Source organism: Rhipicephalus sanguineus, chromosome 2 (genome assembly GCF_013339695.2).
Source record: "Rhipicephalus sanguineus isolate Rsan-2018 chromosome 2, BIME_Rsan_1.4, whole genome shotgun sequence".
In the NCBI taxonomy this organism is placed as follows: Eukaryota; Metazoa; Arthropoda; class Arachnida; order Ixodida; family Ixodidae; genus Rhipicephalus; species Rhipicephalus sanguineus.
In genome coordinates this window covers 84,987,260-85,004,484 of record NC_051177.1, presented here as the reverse complement: position 1 = coordinate 85,004,484, position 17,225 = coordinate 84,987,260, and the positions used below count along the sequence as shown (strand labels likewise).

The following is a 17,225-nucleotide window of genomic DNA, read 5'->3' as shown; positions in this document are numbered from 1 at the left end:
GTTTCTTTTCACTAGGTTGATGAAGCATTGGCGGGGTGGTGTTTCATAGTTGTCTTATCAAGAATGAGGCAATGCAGAGGCCGAATTGTATTTATGTACATGATTTGGTGCAACCTAAGTGTTGCCGACAACACTTTACACGTGATAGGCATAGATGCCATTTCCTCAGCCTCTCCTCCTCTTTCAACTGCTGTGGAAGGCCAACTGATGTGGCGGACAAGGGTGTGCTCCCTTCAAGTCCGGAGTTCCAAATCTGCCTCCTAGACGTCGATATATAAGAACATCTGAAATTTTGGATGTTAAAAATCTTCGGCTTCCGATTTTTCGGACTTCCTGCCCAAATTTCAGGTCCAAAACAGCATTAATTGAGCCCCCACCTCTGCCACATCTTTCATCTCCATGTTGGAACCAGCGTTTTCTTGAGTTAATACATTTGCGACCGTAACGGAGCTTGAAAGGCAGCTTTGCTGCAATACCGGGGTGTGATGAGGTGAAGCATATTGAAAATCTAGGGACCATTTCCAATTGGACGTTCTCTCTTGGTAAAGTTCGACCGTAACAAAGTTTGAAAGGCAGCTTTGCCGCAATACGAGAGTGTAATGAGGTGAAGCATATTGAAAATTTGAAGGGGTCACTTTCAATCGTGCGTTGACTGTACAGTGAAACCTCGTTAATACGTACCTGCCGGGAACGCGGCATAACTACGCACTAAACGGTAGTACGCATTAAACACCAAGTACAAATATGCATCTGCTAGCGTACGCCATCGCAGCCAGCAAAGAAATAGAGTGCCACAGCAAATATTGCCTAAAGTACCCACCGCAAAGCCTTTTCTTTCTTCATGCCAAAGTGGAGAAAAGATCCTGGCACTCTCGCACGACCGCACGATAACGCGCAGTGGCGACTCCAAAGAGCATTTTAAAACTATTGTAGGGTCCGGGATACGCGGTCAATGCAGTGACCGACATAGCGACAAAAAGGACAGTGTCTGCTTTCCATGATATATGTGTGTGCGTCTAACCGCGATCTGCCACTAAACGAAAACTGACACAGTTCCAGTGAAACGCGGCACGGCCGGTTGGAGCTGATCGTCTCCCGGCTAGTTGCGTGCAGCGCGTCGCCTACTCGGCTCACGCCATCACTACTGGGCCGCTTGCTGTGCCGCACGTGCGCATTTGTCGTGGAGATGTTGTTCGTACCCACTTCGCTCCAGATCGTGCACAGATGCGGCGAGTAGCTTGTTCAGTTAACGCAGCGATGACGAGCTTCATGCAAGCGATGCGCACTCTGCGACGCCCTAGCGGCCCTGGCAGCCGACGGAGGCGCGTTGTGTGGTCGCCTAATAAAAGCATGCAGTATGGTCACAACCGCGCTACTCTTGCTGTACCATACACGTGCGTTTAGTGTGATAGCGTCAATGCAGCGAGGTTTCTCGGCCCCTGTGACCCGCAACGCTAACTACGCAACAGCGATCTGCTTTCGTTTCTACAAAGCGGTGCGTGCCTGATGACGGCTTAGTAGCGTTTGCTGTCGGGCTAGTTGATACATGGCTGAAGTTCTTCGTCCCTGTCCGAACATTTGCGCCATCAATTCAACTTCAGCCTTGAAGTTGCCCCGCACGACGCTGCAGCCCCGCACGACGAGGCTGCAGCGATCGGCGGCCCAGCGCGTTCAGGTTGTCGCCTAATAAAAGCATGCAGTAGGCTTAAGAAGTAGCGCTGCGCCTCATGCGTGCCCGAGCAGATAGCTGAAGATAGTTGTTGTGATAAGGTTGTCGGCAATAAGTCATGCCGGCGCGTTCGTCGGTGGCCGCCACCTCGCCTTCGTTCTTTCCCGATGCTTACCCGCAAAGGCATCGCCGCAATCGCTCGGAAGTCGAAATTGGTGATCGACCGATCTGCGCGCACTTCTCAAAAAGACGGAAGACCTTTCGCGGCACATTGTAGCGTCGGGAAGTTGAGCGGCGCAGTAAAATTTTATGGCACAAAAAGTTATCGTGGTACGCAGGGTACACACTAACCGGTAGGCATAGGGCAAACCACTACGGCTTAAGCGGTCAACGAATGCATTGGGCTCTATGGGACTCGGTCGGGGATTCGTCACAACTACGTTTTAACCGTTAGTACGTTTAAAGTGGGTACGTATTAACGAGGTTTTACTGTATTTGTTTTTGGGAAGTTCGAATAGTAAAATTTCAGTTCGAATCGAATTGAATTCGAATCGAATTGAACACTATTCGAAAAATATTCGAAATTTCGAATATTGGTGCACCTCTACTTAACAGGTTTCTAGCATAGTCCCGCGTCCCATTAGTAAGCATGCTGAAGTGCGACAGCCGAAACAGAGCAACGTGACTGTTCACCGTGAGAGAGATGAGATGAACTTAAACCATAGCGAAAATGTCGGCTCTCTCGCATGAGTGTGCATTAACTCACGGTGTTAGTGGTTAGGAGCGTTTAAAACCATGGCGGAGTGGACAACTCATCTAGCTTTCCTAAATGTGTGCATGCAAATGTGTACGTGGTCTGCTTCTGAGCAAAAACTCGTGTTAACTGTAGGGATGGGCGAATATTCGAACGAATATTTCAGTATTGGAATTCGCTTTGAAACGAGTTTGAGTTATTCGAAACTTCAAAGTGGACGTATATTTGACCACGTGCAACACAAAAGGTGGTTTCACTTCAGCATGGGGCTGCTATGCCATGAAGCCACCTATGGAGAGGAAATGCACACTGCCATGAAACCACACTTGAAGGTTAAATGTAAGTTTAAAAGCGTGTTATGTCGGTTTACATGCGTGAATTATAGCAAATTTTAAGATGTAGCATATTTCAAAGCTCATAACTTGTTCCCTGTTACTACTCAAATCCTGCCACCATTCAAATTTGCTTCCACTTCAAACCAAAAAAAGTGACATTTGCACACACCTAGTTCCAGTTCCTGAAAATGTTGTGCAAGTTAGTTGCCTCATGATGCAAATTTTTCTTTATAATATGTGATATGTACTATTCGAACTATTCGATTTGAAATTATTCGACAGAATCACTATTTGCTTCAAACTTTAAGTTTACTATTTGCCCATCCCTAGTTAACTGAAAGACTGCACTTGCTGCCATGAAGTTTTGATTGTCCTGAATTATTCGGGTGCAGTGCGTTGCCTGCTAATACAGTGCCACAGTAAGTTCAGGGTGCGATCATTATGCAGGGATGTTGGCTACCAAACCCAGGGGGGGGGGGGGGGTTCACTCATTATTTGAGGGCGATCATTATGCAAATACTGAATACAATATAGGCATGAAACATGAGAGCTCACTCTGTGCAGCAGGCTAAGTCAATTTATGAGCTGGACTTTACTGGCTATGTAGTGATCGTTTGCACTCTTAACAGTTCTGTGCAGCAAAAACATTCAACTTGTCATTTCCTGATCCTCTATTTGTGGTTGTAATGTTGCAGGTTAGTAGTACTAGGATGGAAACATTGTTTCATAATACGTAATCATTGAAATGACTGTTCAGTGCTCGAAAAGTTTTCTACATTCAACTCGATTCACATCTGGCACTATTAAAATCTCGTTTGTTTTGGTCTCAACAATCACTATTCACACATCCCTATGGAGCCACCAGTTGGCAGCTTTTACGACATGGTCATTGTATGGCCGCGTTAAACACCGCAGCGGGCTCAGTGACAGCTCACGAGTTTGTGCACGTTTCACTGCAGTTACTCTGTTAATGTGGCAGTTTAATACATTTCTTTGGCTGTTTCACCTGTTTTTTTTGTTGGTTCTTTGACATGCTTATGCTGTCGCACGAGAGCTTTGGAATGTCTGAAGGGTTTAGCTGCAGCAGTTTGCACTCAATCTATGCTTATACTGGGGATGTGTTAACAACCCTTTTCTCTACAGCATGGTGAATCAAAATGACGAATGCTACCAAGATATCCTTGACATAATAAATATGTCTTCAAGCACATGGTTCTTATATCAAAGCAATTACTTTTCTAGAAGCATTCATCTCTTCTGTTACATTGACCATTGTCACTGATAGCTTCTGCACAAACCTTTTTTTTTTCCTTCCTTCATCAGGTCCGAGGGAGTGAGGCTCTGGCTCCATCAGCAAATGGTAGCAGCAGCCAAAACCTGGACTTCATCTTCTGTGCCAGGCGCTTCAACGTGGCCATCAGCCGAGCCAGTGCCATGCTTGTGGTTGTGGGCAACCCTGACATCCTCACACTGGTAGGGTGGCCCTGCAGAGTGGCACCTTTCGAAATTGGCTTGAGCAGCATGCTGTTGTGCCATAATGTAAGGTTTCCTGCTTTAGTGACTATGGAAATGGTGGAATTGCCAGTGCGCGTGTGTGGTATGTGTGTACATGCTTAAGCGCTGTGAGAGACAATACTGGCAGCAATGGAATTGCTGTACACGGGAATTGCCTGTATGATCCTTGCATCATGAGTGCCGGAAACAATACAAACAGGCTTTTACGACTGATATTTTTGAAGGGACGTGCATTTATATTGGTGTAAAACCTGTAAATCGGCGTAGGAAATCTGGAAACAAACCTTCATAAATGCATGCACGAAGCATAAAATTGGGTATCTTTTGTGTTCCCTTTAAACTTCTTTCGTTATGTATGTAGCACTAGCTCGCACAATGCCTGTACGTTGTTTCCTCAGCTGACCTCTCCTCTGTCTCTTTTGTAATGGAGTCATCACAGAATAGATCAATGCTTGATATGTACATCTTCCAAACAGCTGTGCTGCCATTTGCAAGAGCTTTCGTTACGCATGCACAGAGCAACTTTTTTAACCCAATTTGATTTTTTCACATTTATGTGATTACTACGCTACAGTTAAGACCACAAATCTTGTCGCCTATAATACTTTCCTGGGCAGGCCCGTAGCTGGGAATTTTTTTCGGATGAAGGATGGGGGGGCTACGCCCCTGGCTATGAGCCTGTTCCTGTGCTTCATTGTCCGTTGGCTTCATTAGGTTGTGCCTAAGAAATATAATTAGCCCTCGATTCATTCTCATGCATTATTTCGTTCTTTCATGGCATTGTATGACATATTCTTGCCTTCCAAAAGGCCAAACGTTGAAGTGTGCGTTTTAAAATGTGATCTCTTCTTTCTTTTCCAGGATGCAAATTGGAAGTCCCTAATGGACTACTGCTCAACACACAAGACTTGTTATGGCCTGGCTGCCGAGGCGATGGTACCATCGTGTTGAAGTGCCTCAGGACATTTACATGCATTGCTGTGATATTATGATCTTTGTTATTTTAAATGTTGTTCCCATCTTTTCCTGTTTCATAATGTTCCTTTCTATATGCAAGTCAATACTGATTGTGTGTTATTTGATTGTGTGTATAGTATGTTTAATATTGCTAATTTCAGCTTTTCATTGCAGACTGATGATTGTAGGGGGATGTTGAAAAGCCACTAAGGCATATTTGATTGAATATTGTGATATTTGATTGAATGTCATGAATGATATTAGGTCGATTATTGTTGGCTTGGTTGGATTATGGGGTTTAACATCCTTAAGCAACGCGTGTTATAAGTAGAAGCTGTAGTGGAAAGCTTCGGATAATTTCAACCACCTGGGGTTCTTTAACATTCACTGGCATCGCACAGTACAGGTGCCTCTAGCATTTCGCCTCCATCGAAACGTGACCGCTGCATTTTTCGGGTCAGCAGCCAAGCACCATAACCACTAAGCCGCCATATTTCTAAATCTCATAGCTTTGTACTCCAGTGTGCTAGCCTAGTTAGCACTATGAACAGCGTGTTAAATGCCCACAGCCATAAGCTTTCTGCAGCAGCACTGCAGACGAATCGCAGCTGGGAGAAAACAGAGCCAGCGCCACACAATTTAAAACACTATCTGAACCTTTTGGATCTGTCACCAATTACACCCATTTTCATATTTTTAAGCTTGATTTGCAACTCGCACTGCCATAAAGCCATATCTCATGGAGAATTACGCGTTACCCGTACCCAGATTTGAATAAATTCGATTGAGAAAGTTGTAAAACTCGCCATGTTTTACCATGAATAACTGGATATAGTTGCATTCTGGACACTGTGTCTGGCTAGATTTTTCAGATTACATCTTTGTGCACTATTGGATAAGAATGGTTACCATGAATGTATGTAGTACCAATCAGCTGGAATGTAACCCATACTCTCACTTTTTCTGGTGGGATGGTTTTTCGTATTACTGAAGCATGTACAAGCTGCTGCATATAGATGTGCATCAACGTGGCACTAAACCCGAACTTTGAAAAAAACGCGCAGTTAAGCAACACTGTCAAGGTAGGTGCAGTAGAGAACAGCAGACTATCACGTGATGTTCGCTACTCATTGATCAAGGCGGAGGCAATGCACGCAAAAGCGGTGAATGGGCCTATCGAGAAATTTTGTGCGTTTGAAGAATGGAACAGGTTTGTACATAGGTAAAAAGCTTGGTGCAACACGGCTTAAATTGCTTGTGTCTCGGAGTGAGGGCTGCACTTCACTGCACTGCGACTGTAAGGCTCAATTACCACTAAATAAAGTATACGCTGAAGAACAGCTGTGAGAAAAAGTCTGCAGACAAACTTTCTGTGCTGCTAGAGTTGTACGGAATGTTGAACTTGCATATTTTGCCGAAAATATCAATAATGGAACTTTTCTGTCTGCCAATCTTTTTTATGATGGGGGGAGGGGGCTTGTCATTTGATATTCGCACAAGCCTAAAGCTGTGATGTGTGTCAAACTCCTAATATAGAAGTGGCAATTGTGTTGCAAGCATATGTGCTGTGGTTTTCTGCACCATTATATCAATCGACATTCAACACTGCATGTTGAGTCATGCATGTACATATATCTTTCTGCAATATACCTTCAAGATCAGTGAGCAATAAAAGTTGTTTCCAAGTCTGAGCTCCTAGTTGCAAGACTTCGCACAGTGCAAGACTGATTTCACATGTCCCCATGGCAGTTTGTATGAGTGTGTAATGTTTTTTACTTTGGTATAAGAATGGTCGCCAACCAGCAATTTACATTAGGCAAGCACCACCACGACAGCTGATGTTGGACAAAAAACATTCTTGTGATTGTTTTCATACACAATGTATATTGCATTTCTTTCCCGATTTTATTGCGACACTTTGTCTCTTAAGTGTGCAGGACAGTCATGCAAGTAAGTGCCTGAAGTAGTAGTTGGAAGACCAGAAGTGATTAATAAAGACAAGACAGTAGCATAGTGCTGCTAGCTATTAAATGAAATGCAAATAAAATTAAATTGTTTGAGTATGGATTTGTTTGCCAGAAATGGCTCGCTGAACTACATATTTTTCTTTCTCTCTGGGTGTCTTGGCTAAATTCACTGTAAATAGGAAAAATGAAAAGCTCTGGTAGTTTCACTAGCCACAAGGTCCATTTGATACAGCCACAGCTAAATTATGGACACTTAAATGGTAATGATATGCACTTAACTGGGAACGAAGTATTGGGCATTTTGTTGCTGCTTGATACTTTCAAAACTTGAAGAATTGCGCACATGGAGTATATATAGTACAATGGTTTTAAATAAGCACGGTAAGCACAGATTACTGTTATAATCAATGTTGGCACTTTTGTACTACAAACTGTGTCCAGCTTATTTGCTTGTATGGTGCGTGTATCAACTGCGAAGTGCGAACGGCAGCTGTGCTGCGGTGTGCTCTTGTGTGCCCAAGCACAAATCCTGGGGGATCCCAGTTACGGCTCTAAGGGCGCACTTCAGCAGCAAACAAAAGCTTGCGGCTAGCGCGCGCCCGCAGCATGCCATCGTGTGTTGCAGACGAGGGCGACCGACGTCCCTCTGGCGACGGTAATGCGCAGGCGACCCATTTCCGTCGTCTGTTTTTCCGCATTGTTTTGTTTGTTTTCCGCCAGGCCGCTGGGGTGTGTTTGTGGCAACGTCCTAAACAGGTGTTTCGGGCCGTCCCATCTGTGCTTCGCCGAATAACTTCGGAACCTTGTTGCAAAGTGTCTGTGATATGAAACAGTTCCTATGACGCCTGCTGCTGTATACAAGCCTGCTCGCCGGATTTACAGGCCGCGTTCCAGAGAGTCAAGGTTTCGCTGTTTTGTGGTGGTTCGTCCGTGGACTTGAGCGCGGATGCCATATAGGTTGCCCCTCCTTGGCGTTGCCGAGGCTGTACTGATAAGGAGGAAAATAAACTGTTGAAGTCCAAGTGATCAGAGATAACGCGTGATGCTTTGTGTCGACGCCGTCCAGGTAGAGCCGTATCTGTGAGTGGGAAGCAGCGCTGGTTCGGAATGGGTAAGCTTGGTGCATAACGCGCTGTGTTTACACCTCGTTGCTGCGGCTAAAATAGCTGTTATGAGAACTTGCTTGTGCAACGCATGTCTACTTTCGAGCTGCGACGGAATGCACCGATTTAACGGCTGCTAGTCAGCTGCAACGCGCCCGCATCCGCTACGTCATGCGCGCCTGTGTCCCGGGGGGCAGGGGGGATCTCTGTGGGGCGCGCATTGGGGCGTGTACGTGGACGCATGGGCTTGCGTGGTGAGGAGGTCGCGTGCCTAGTGGCCTGTGAAACCAAGCGCGTGCCGTGGTGGTGGTGCATGCTCTGAAGTTTATTCGCATGCCCGCGGGTGTTACCTCACCGTGACGTAAACGTGAATCGACGATGACATACAGCAGAAAGAGTTACTCGTACTCGAGCATATCGAGGGACAAGAAGTGTTGCTCCTGTACGGCGATCGGTGAGCTTGTTTTGTTGACACCGTGTAGGCCTACGCGCCCCGAACAGGACCCTTTCTCTGCTTGATTCAAGTGGCCGCTGTGTGAAGGACTTTTGTGGAGGCAGTTGGCGATCGAAAAGTTACTGATCATTTGAAATGATTACCGTGTTTGTTGACGAGACTCACTGGTGCCTGCTTAACGGGTTTGAACTTTAACCGCGAAAGGTCATTGGCGGCCAGCATTGATGGCGCTTCGGATAGTTGGCCCATTCGTCCAATGCCGTTGTGTTTCCCTGTCGGGTTGCAATTCGCGTTTACGTCATCCTCCAAATATGATTCGTACTACGCGCATAGCAGATAGCTGCAAAGATGAAAGATGAAACCGCACGGTTGGCGATCCTGCGTGCGGTTGATTTTACTCGGAAAAAAGCGTCGGTACATGCGCTAAGAACCTTGCCGATGTATTCTTTCATTTGCTTGGCTTCGTTCACACCACTTTTCAACCGTATCCAGTGGGCTTTTGAAATGAAAAATGACCGCAGGCACGTGTGTGGTCTAAAGACCCCTTTGAACACCTCGCTTTATTTACCATGTAAAGAGAAAGCAAACGCAGGTAATGCTTTTATTCTGGTGTAGGAATGTGCAGCGCATTCATAAATTGATGAAACAAATAAAGGGGTTGCATTCATTACAAATTTCGTATTCTCTCCACTAGCCCTTCGTTATGTCTGGAAATCTTGCATCAAAATAAATGCCACATTGATAAAGACCACTTTAAACAACAGCTGGAAAACGCATCTCTTCCTTGAAAAGCAAAGGTAACGCTAAAGCGTTAAGCTAAGTAACGTGCATTAAAAGTCTCCTTTGGCATTTATAAAAAGTAGTTATGTCACATTAGGTGCATAGCTTAGTGGTACCACAATTATTGAAAACAACAGCATCATAGAAAAAATAACCAGCACTCGAGGCAAATGATTAAATCTGCTTTGGTAGAGCTGTGATCCCAGCCAATACAGCTGCTAAATGTCTTAGCTGAGCATAAGTATTCAATGGCAAGAACGAAGACACCGCAGTGCACTACATTCAACTCTCTCCGGAACTTGGTATGCTTGCACTATACTATGTATTCATTCACTAAAGTAGGAGGAGTGTTAATGTGCACTTTGTATTAATAGGTGCATTATAAAGAAGAGTGGAACTAAAATCTTGCTCATTTGCATTGCAAATGTGACAAAAGAGTAACGAAATTATCGTTCAACCATGGCATACTAAAAAAAAAGCAGCTACATTGTGGTTGGAGATTTAAATTTTTTTGTAATATGTACTTGCCTTAAAAAGAAGAAATTGTTCTCTTTCTTAGAAGCAATTTTCAGCAAAAAAAGGTAAGTAATGCAGTACATAACATGACTGTGATAAAGGGATGGAACAAAATGTTTTTCCTCTTCCACAAAGGGAAAGAAATCTTGATGATAAAGGCTGACTCACTGTTGGAGCATGAATTGTCAGGATTTTTGCGTACTTAAGGGAACTCAAGAGTACCCACAAATGGTGGTCATGCTTGCAACTTTAGCATATGCATACTTTAATCCTAAAAAAACAAATACTAAGCCTACACTTCTTTCCATAATTTTCATATCTACATGCAGTAGCTTACTTAGTGTGTCCAAACTTTGTCAATAAAAATGATTTTCACATTTTATGACATTGCAAGTGGCCCTCTGTGCTCGTTTGAATTTGTGTTTTTGAAATTGTGATAGTAATGATAGTACATTTCAAAATTCACTGTGCAGGTTGCCGGCGGTCATGCCTGCGCTGTCTTGCCCGGGTGCCCTTTGCCACCCTGGTGGCCACCGTCATGTGCTGTGCGGGGGTGGCCATCTTTCTCGGTGCTGTCCTACGCGCAGTCGACTCCACAATACGAATGCTGGAGGTTGTCTTTGAGCGCCGCTCTCCGTACGGGTGAGTCTGTTAGAGCAGTTTGACGTTTTCAGCTTGGTGCCTACCACTGATCTCCACTAGGAGGAGCTGGATGGCGCATCGAGCACGCGGGCGTGAAGCCACCGGAAGCCGCCGTTTTTGTCCCGGAAAAGAGCTTTTCTCTTCTTTTTTTAAAGAAATACCTGCCTGTAGCGCAGTAAACTGTACGAATCGACCGGAAAAGTCGTCAGGGAAGATATTTAGTGCGTAAGTACCTCAAAGCTGCATTACTTTTTACGCATTTTGTACGTTGCAGCACTCCGCCGTATTCGGACGGTGTCGGCACGGGGTCTGTCATCTTTTGTGTAGCGTTCGTCGGCGTCTAAAGGGAGGCGTAATCGCAGAGTTTGAAAAAAATAAAAAATAAAAACAATCATAACACAGCTGCCACCCGAGAATACTTGAATTGCGCGACTGAGACGCACAGAAGACGCCGGCTTCCGGGACAAACAGGGCCCCTTCCGGTGGCTTCACAAGCGCCCGCCTCGCAGAGCGAGGATGCGCCGTCCAGCCTTTTTAATGGAGGTCAGTGGTGCCTACTTATAGTGTTCACAATAGCATCTGGTATTGTATCACACGGTTTATAAAGAATGTGTCGGGAGCACTCCGCTTATTTTAAGGTTATTGGGAAAAGGGGTAGCAAACGTATCATATATCATTTTCACATGCATGCATAGTTATGCATCTGTGTCGAGGAAAAAGCGAGTCTCATTGCCAGGTACCACTGTTCTCGAAGTAATCTGTGGGGGTGACCTTTGCCCTTTATTGGTTTTCAGGAATATTACCATACTTCTCATACTCTGTCGTCCAGAAAACTAGAGAAATTGGCTTATCTATTAATTTGAACCTGTCACTCCTAGGAACTCACGTTTAGTATGTACTTCTATTACAGATGCATTTGCTCTGTCTTTCTGATTTCACCGAGCATTGTACACTTCTCTCCTAATGCACTACCAGTATGTATTCATGAGTGTATTTCGTAGCACCATTTACCGCTTGTAGTCCATTTATAGCCCCCCACAAAAGTTTGCAGAATGCGAAGGCAGCTTCTCTTTTGGCTCCTACTTCCGTAAAAAGACATGGCCACCATAATTTCCGCCACATTTAATATGCTAGAGGTGTCTTTGCAGCGACAGGTTTTGGTGGTATGTGGCAGGCTTTGTGTTGTTAGTGGGGTGTGCTCACCTGCCTTGCTTATCACTGCAGACCCTCGGAGCTGCGCGCAGCTGCTCTGGTGGCAGCAGCGCTGATGGGTCTTCTGGAGCTGTGCCTGCTGTTGGTGGGCTGCCTGACAACAGGGCCTACGCGCGAGCGCCTGGGCAACCGGGCCCGTGTGGGAGGCCGGCTGTCGTGTGCACTGCTGCTGGCCCTGTCGTACCTGGCTCTGCTGGCGTGGCTTGTGCTTGCACTGTTCATGGCCATTTCGGCTCTCCTTTGTGCTCTTGCCGGGGCCCTGTGCAACCAGCTCAGGCAGGAACAGCAGTGCCTGGACTTGAGGCAGTTTGGTGCGTACTTGCATTTGTTCTCTCGGTGGGTAAACTGATAGCAGTACAATAATGACAGGAAAAAGAAAAGTAGGTTGATGTGTAAGGATCGTGTATTATAGCCTAGTTGTGTGGCCCCTGCAGGATAATGCACGAGTAGTGTCTGGTGGCAGAGCTGTTGTACGGAAAAATGATGCTGAATAATTCTGTGCAAGACATCAAAGGCCAGCACTTTTTGAAACTGAAAACATAGTAGGATACCCCTTCCCCTCTAAACCTTTTTTAAACCCATTGTATATATACATAACTAACGTTAAAATTTTGGCAAGTTGGTGCGGGATCATCTCAAGAAACTGCGCAGCAGGACGGGACACGAAGAAAGGGTGATACGTTTTTTCAATAAATGAATTGTGAGTCTGCGCTTGTTTGTTCCTTCTTCTTTCTTCGTGTCCCGTCCTGGTGCACACTTTTTTCAAAAAAAGTATGTGTACATGTTGTACTATAAACATGCACGCACGCACACGCACGCATTCATAAATGTAAACACCCCTTCTTGAAATAAAAATCCCGGCTCTGACCTTTATAAAGTTTCAGATTTTCCTTTAAGTAGTATTGTAAGAAACTCTATGGCCCAAAATGTGCACAATTCGGTTACACCCATATCGATCAATCCATCAGTCAATCTCGTAACCATTTGCAGAGTTCCTGGTGAGCCAGGAGACCACACCGCTGCGGCATACGGGCGAGCCACTGCTGCTGCTGTGTGGGGCGCAGCGCAAGGAGTTCTGCAAAGACTGGGTGGAGCCCTCTGGCCTGCTGCTCTGGCTCGGAGCTGCAGCTGCACTGCTGGTGCTGCTGGGGCTGGTGCAACACCTCATGTGCCTTGCAGCGAATTACGCGCACCTGCGCGACCAGCAGAAGCTGCTCGACCTGCAGCTGCTTCAAGACCTACAGGACACCGAGATGACCACGCTGGGATCCAAGGACCGCTTCTGAGTGCTACTGCTTGCTGTGATTCGCATATTGATGTCTTCTGTCACAATGGAGAGCTCCAGGAGAGCTGTTACATTCCGTCACTCGACATGGGGGTAGTGGGTATATTTTCCAGTCTTGGTGGCCACTTTCCAGTGGAAGGGGAATCCAACAGAGTCGTGTACCAGGATTCTGGTGCACTTCGAAGGAGTACTCGCAAACATAGTTTCGAAGTTGTGGAAACTCTACGACAGACAGGGAGAGAGAAGAGGCAAGACAATGCAGGCGCTTCTGTTCCCTCCTCTGTCTCTGTCGTAAATTCGTGCTTTTGGCCTGACATGTAATTACAAGCCCAAACTGCTCTCATGATATGCCACAAGATTTTGGCACATACAAGAATGACAGTTATGAAGTTATCAAGGTCGAAAAACATGTATATTTTTATTTGATACTGACGTTCATCTCAAAATGCCGTCTTGTTTTCATGATAGGGAGAGAAAATTGCTCATGTATCAGTAAGGTTAAGTATGATGACATAGCTCATAAACATGTAAAAAAAAGCGCTATTAACCCTAGAGCTCACCAATGCAGTGTTTATCATAGGTGCAAGTGTAAGCTTGGGGCACGGAAAAAAGAACAGGGAACAGTCACTTAGTCATATCAGTAATTCGTGCTGCCTCTGACCTGTAATCTATTTTCCTTCATCTTCTCCTTTATTGTGGAACCACATTGCCTTCCTGTTGATTACAAAGCAAAAAATGTACCTGTGAGGGACAAAATTTCCATTGTGCTATAAGCGTACAACTAGATAATGTCACGGATGGAACAGCATGGTGGAAAACCTTATGGACCTATCGTAACCACGATTTGCACTGCACTGCCGTCATCACTGGACAAGCTGCCAGCAATTGTGGTCATTACTAGTGGACGTGTGGTGACTTGGTTGCCCACTGGCACTAGCCTAACCGAATGGCGAATTTTCCAGCGTCATCTCTCTCACACACAGACTTCACAACAAGAACATATTTACCTTTTGAATGTTTATAAAGTGTATGCATCATTTAATAGTTATGCTTGCTAAAGAAAATAACTGGCAGCATCCACAATGCAGTGTAACTCTACACGCAGCTTGAAACAAGAGTGCGATCAGTTCTAGTGGTTTATCGTGGTGGCAGGAAACTAAATGGTGGCTGCTGCTTATTTATTATTAAATCATTATTATCATTAGATGGCATTAGAATTCAAGTTTTCATTTAATAATTTCAATGATATACTGTGAAACGCTTATAATCCTTTCTGCTCACTGAGATCAGATATGTCACCAGTTATGTTTTCACAAGGCAGTATTTTTCTCTTTTTTTTGCTTGCTGGACAGTTGAAGCTGGTATTTCGTGTTTTTCACATACATTACGTCATAGCAGTCTGGTGTTTCATTTATTTGAATACAAAATGCATCACGGGAACATCTATCAATGTTTGCCTGTATGGAAGGCAACATATGTGTGCGCCTTTATTTTATCATTTTTTAAAATTAAGTTACATTGTTTTACTACACTGCAGCTTTTGGTCAGAGCAAGTGGACGCTTGACCTCAATAACATTAGATCAGTTTGCCACAGGATTTCCCCTGGGTTACTTCATATTGCTTTGTGCATTTCTGTGAAATGGTTCAAACAATTGTTTTCAATATACTAGTGCATCTTCTCAGCTGATTCAGTTTACGCTTGTGTCAGTTTCAGTACTACCACAGGGGCAGTAGATAACATTCAAGCACGAACAGTTGAAGCTCTGTTGAAACTTTGACTCAACTATGATACAACAAAACAAAGACCCGTTACTTGACTTGCCATAAGTAAAGCTGACATATACCACACCAATTTTGTAAGCTGTACAAAATTTACTTGTTGAAACCAGCTCACTAGAAATTCTGATCACATATATCTCATTTATTCTGTTTACAATTACAAGAGCACAAGAAGATAATGGAGTGCTTGTGTGCAACTCGCCTGGATTCAGTTTACTTGGACACAATGATAGTGGAATGCTGCAGTTTACAAAACTGCAGCATTCCACTATCATTGTGTCCAAGTCGGAATGACTTGCTCAGAGAAGGCGTTTTCGCAGAAAAAGATTCCAGCACTACTCCTGTGAAAACGTCAACAGCGCATGCATGGTTGAATCTTCACGCCAAGGATATATTATCATGGCATTTCTTTCATATGTTCCTCAGTGTTTTAATTTATAATGGTGACCCAGTTTTATAGATTGGATTAGAAGGGAAAAAATGGTGTTCTGGTGTCTGAGAATAGTGTTTCAGATTTTTTTTTTTTTACACCTAGCTTTCTTATTGTAAACACTGACTGCCTTTCTGAAAACATCCATTTCAAAGAGCGTTTAGTGTTGTTTCACCCCAATTCATTGTGCATCTATTTCACTGAAATATGACCAATATTTCACCTTTTGAAAAGTACTCAAGTAATCGCAGATGTGTTTGAAGCACTGCTCTATTGCAGCTATCCTCATTTTACTGATGCGCATTTATCTATATTGACAGTTTTGCCAAGTCGGTGGATAACTTAACAGTGTATCTGTGAGTTCTTGTGCTTTGCACCTGCAGCAAACACATACTGCTTTCAAGCAGCTCTGATGGCTGGTCTCGCTTTGGCAGTAAGAAACCAAGGTCTACAAGGCATCTTAACGACACGACAATGAGTGTGCGACATACACAGTGCTCTAGTGTGCCAGAGGAAGTTCCTGTTCACACTGTGCACCAGTATTTCCAGGCAATGGTCCAATCATTGCTATAACGTGCAAGCTTACAACTTTGGCCCTGTATGATCTCCCGTTTGAACATGGAGCACATGCTTCTGAGAGGTGAAATTGACCATAAGTTTTGTGTGTTAAAGATATCCAGAGTCATTGTTTTCAGACCTACGAGCAACGTGCAGCTAGCTTATTACAAAGCGATTATATCCGTATTGGATACGGTGCATGAAAAAACATGTGACTCATTGTACTAATATATAGTCCCTTGTGGTAGGACCACCAGTGGCAGCTTGGAGAACTTCCGAGCGTGATGAAGAATGTTTTGAATTGCTTTGGTGTATTGCTGATGAAAGCTCAAAGGGCAAAGTGCAGGTTTGTAGTGATAGTGTTGGATCGTTCTATCTGATTGTGGTTAGTGTACAGCTGAAGTTTTGTGCCTGTGTTCAGTTTGTGCAGTAGAGTCCAGTAGTGCTGTTCTGTACGGATATGCAGATGCTAGCCATCGTGCGTTAATGTTGGTGAGTTTTTGAGGCCAGTGCTAGGCTCGTTTGTACTCGGACTTGCTTGGTGTTGGTGGCCAAAGTCAGACAAGCTATGCCGCAAACATCATAAATTTAACACTGCATTGTGCACATGGAGGAAGGAAAGCAAAAGGGAGCACGATGTTTTGTTACATGCCAGCACTCCACGAAGCCATCCCATGCATTTAAATGAGAGCTGAAGACCAGACTTCAGTGGCTCAGCTTTGCTCAGTGAATTCACTGAATGCCTGGTACGCTTGGTTCTTATCATGTCTTTGTTGATGAATACATCTTTGTATCCTTTGCCAACTGCGTTATTTATGTTTTATTTCAATATAATTGTGGAAATCTGGTTATTCCTTGCAATATGTATTGGTAGCTTTCTGAATAGTTTGTGCTGAGTGCAACTGTGGCCAACCCTAAAGCATACTGCGGCATGATCACATGTTGTGCCAACCTTATTTTTGCTTCAATTTAATCTTGCCTTCCTCCGTGGTTGTACACATATCTCGATGACATCAAGTTGGTGTCAAGCTGGTACTCGTGTTCCACTGCCTCAACGCAATCAGCTCATTTGCCACATATTGTGCTCATTTGGGGATTTTACCTTCCAGCTCGTTTGGGGCAAAGCATCACCCACCAGCTATCACTGCACGTGCGATCTGACAAGCGGCGCTGGCACCGGGCATGCGCAACACGTCGGGGTCGTAATAAATGAGACTCGGTGATAATGATATTGCCCATTTTATTTTTTTTTTGCCTATATACAATGT

The 17,225-nt window shown here is 44.5% G+C and overlaps 2 protein-coding genes across 3 annotated transcripts in view; both read left to right on the top strand.

Moving 5' to 3' along the window:
- Window positions 1-5,288, top strand: part of LOC119383269 (putative helicase MOV-10) — a 39,626-nt gene extending 34,338 nt beyond the window's left edge. The window contains exons 18-19 of the mRNA XM_037651331.2: window positions 4,082-4,231; window positions 5,135-5,288. Of these exons, the coding sequence (XP_037507259.1) occupies window positions 4,082-4,231; window positions 5,135-5,224 (240 nt within the window). The 3' untranslated portion in view covers window positions 5,225-5,288. The remainder of the gene's footprint in view (window positions 1-4,081; window positions 4,232-5,134) is intronic.
- A 2,572-nt stretch (window positions 5,289-7,860) lies between these two features.
- On the top strand, window positions 7,861-14,993 carry LOC119383271 (neuronal membrane glycoprotein M6-a). 2 transcript variants are annotated; one of them, XM_037651336.2, is made up of 4 exons: window positions 7,861-8,308; window positions 10,524-10,692; window positions 11,917-12,215; window positions 12,895-14,993. In XM_037651336.2, exons 1-4 carry the CDS (start codon window positions 8,305-8,307, stop codon window positions 13,188-13,190), a joined length of 768 nt encoding a protein of 255 aa, XP_037507264.1. In that variant the 5' UTR covers window positions 7,861-8,304; the 3' UTR covers window positions 13,191-14,993. The 2 variants fall into 2 exon arrangements, with proteins under 2 accessions (XP_037507264.1, XP_037507263.1); XM_037651335.2 differs by lacking the exon at window positions 7,861-8,308 and adding an exon at window positions 8,517-8,754.
- The last annotated feature ends 2,232 nt before the right edge of the window (window positions 14,994-17,225 follow it).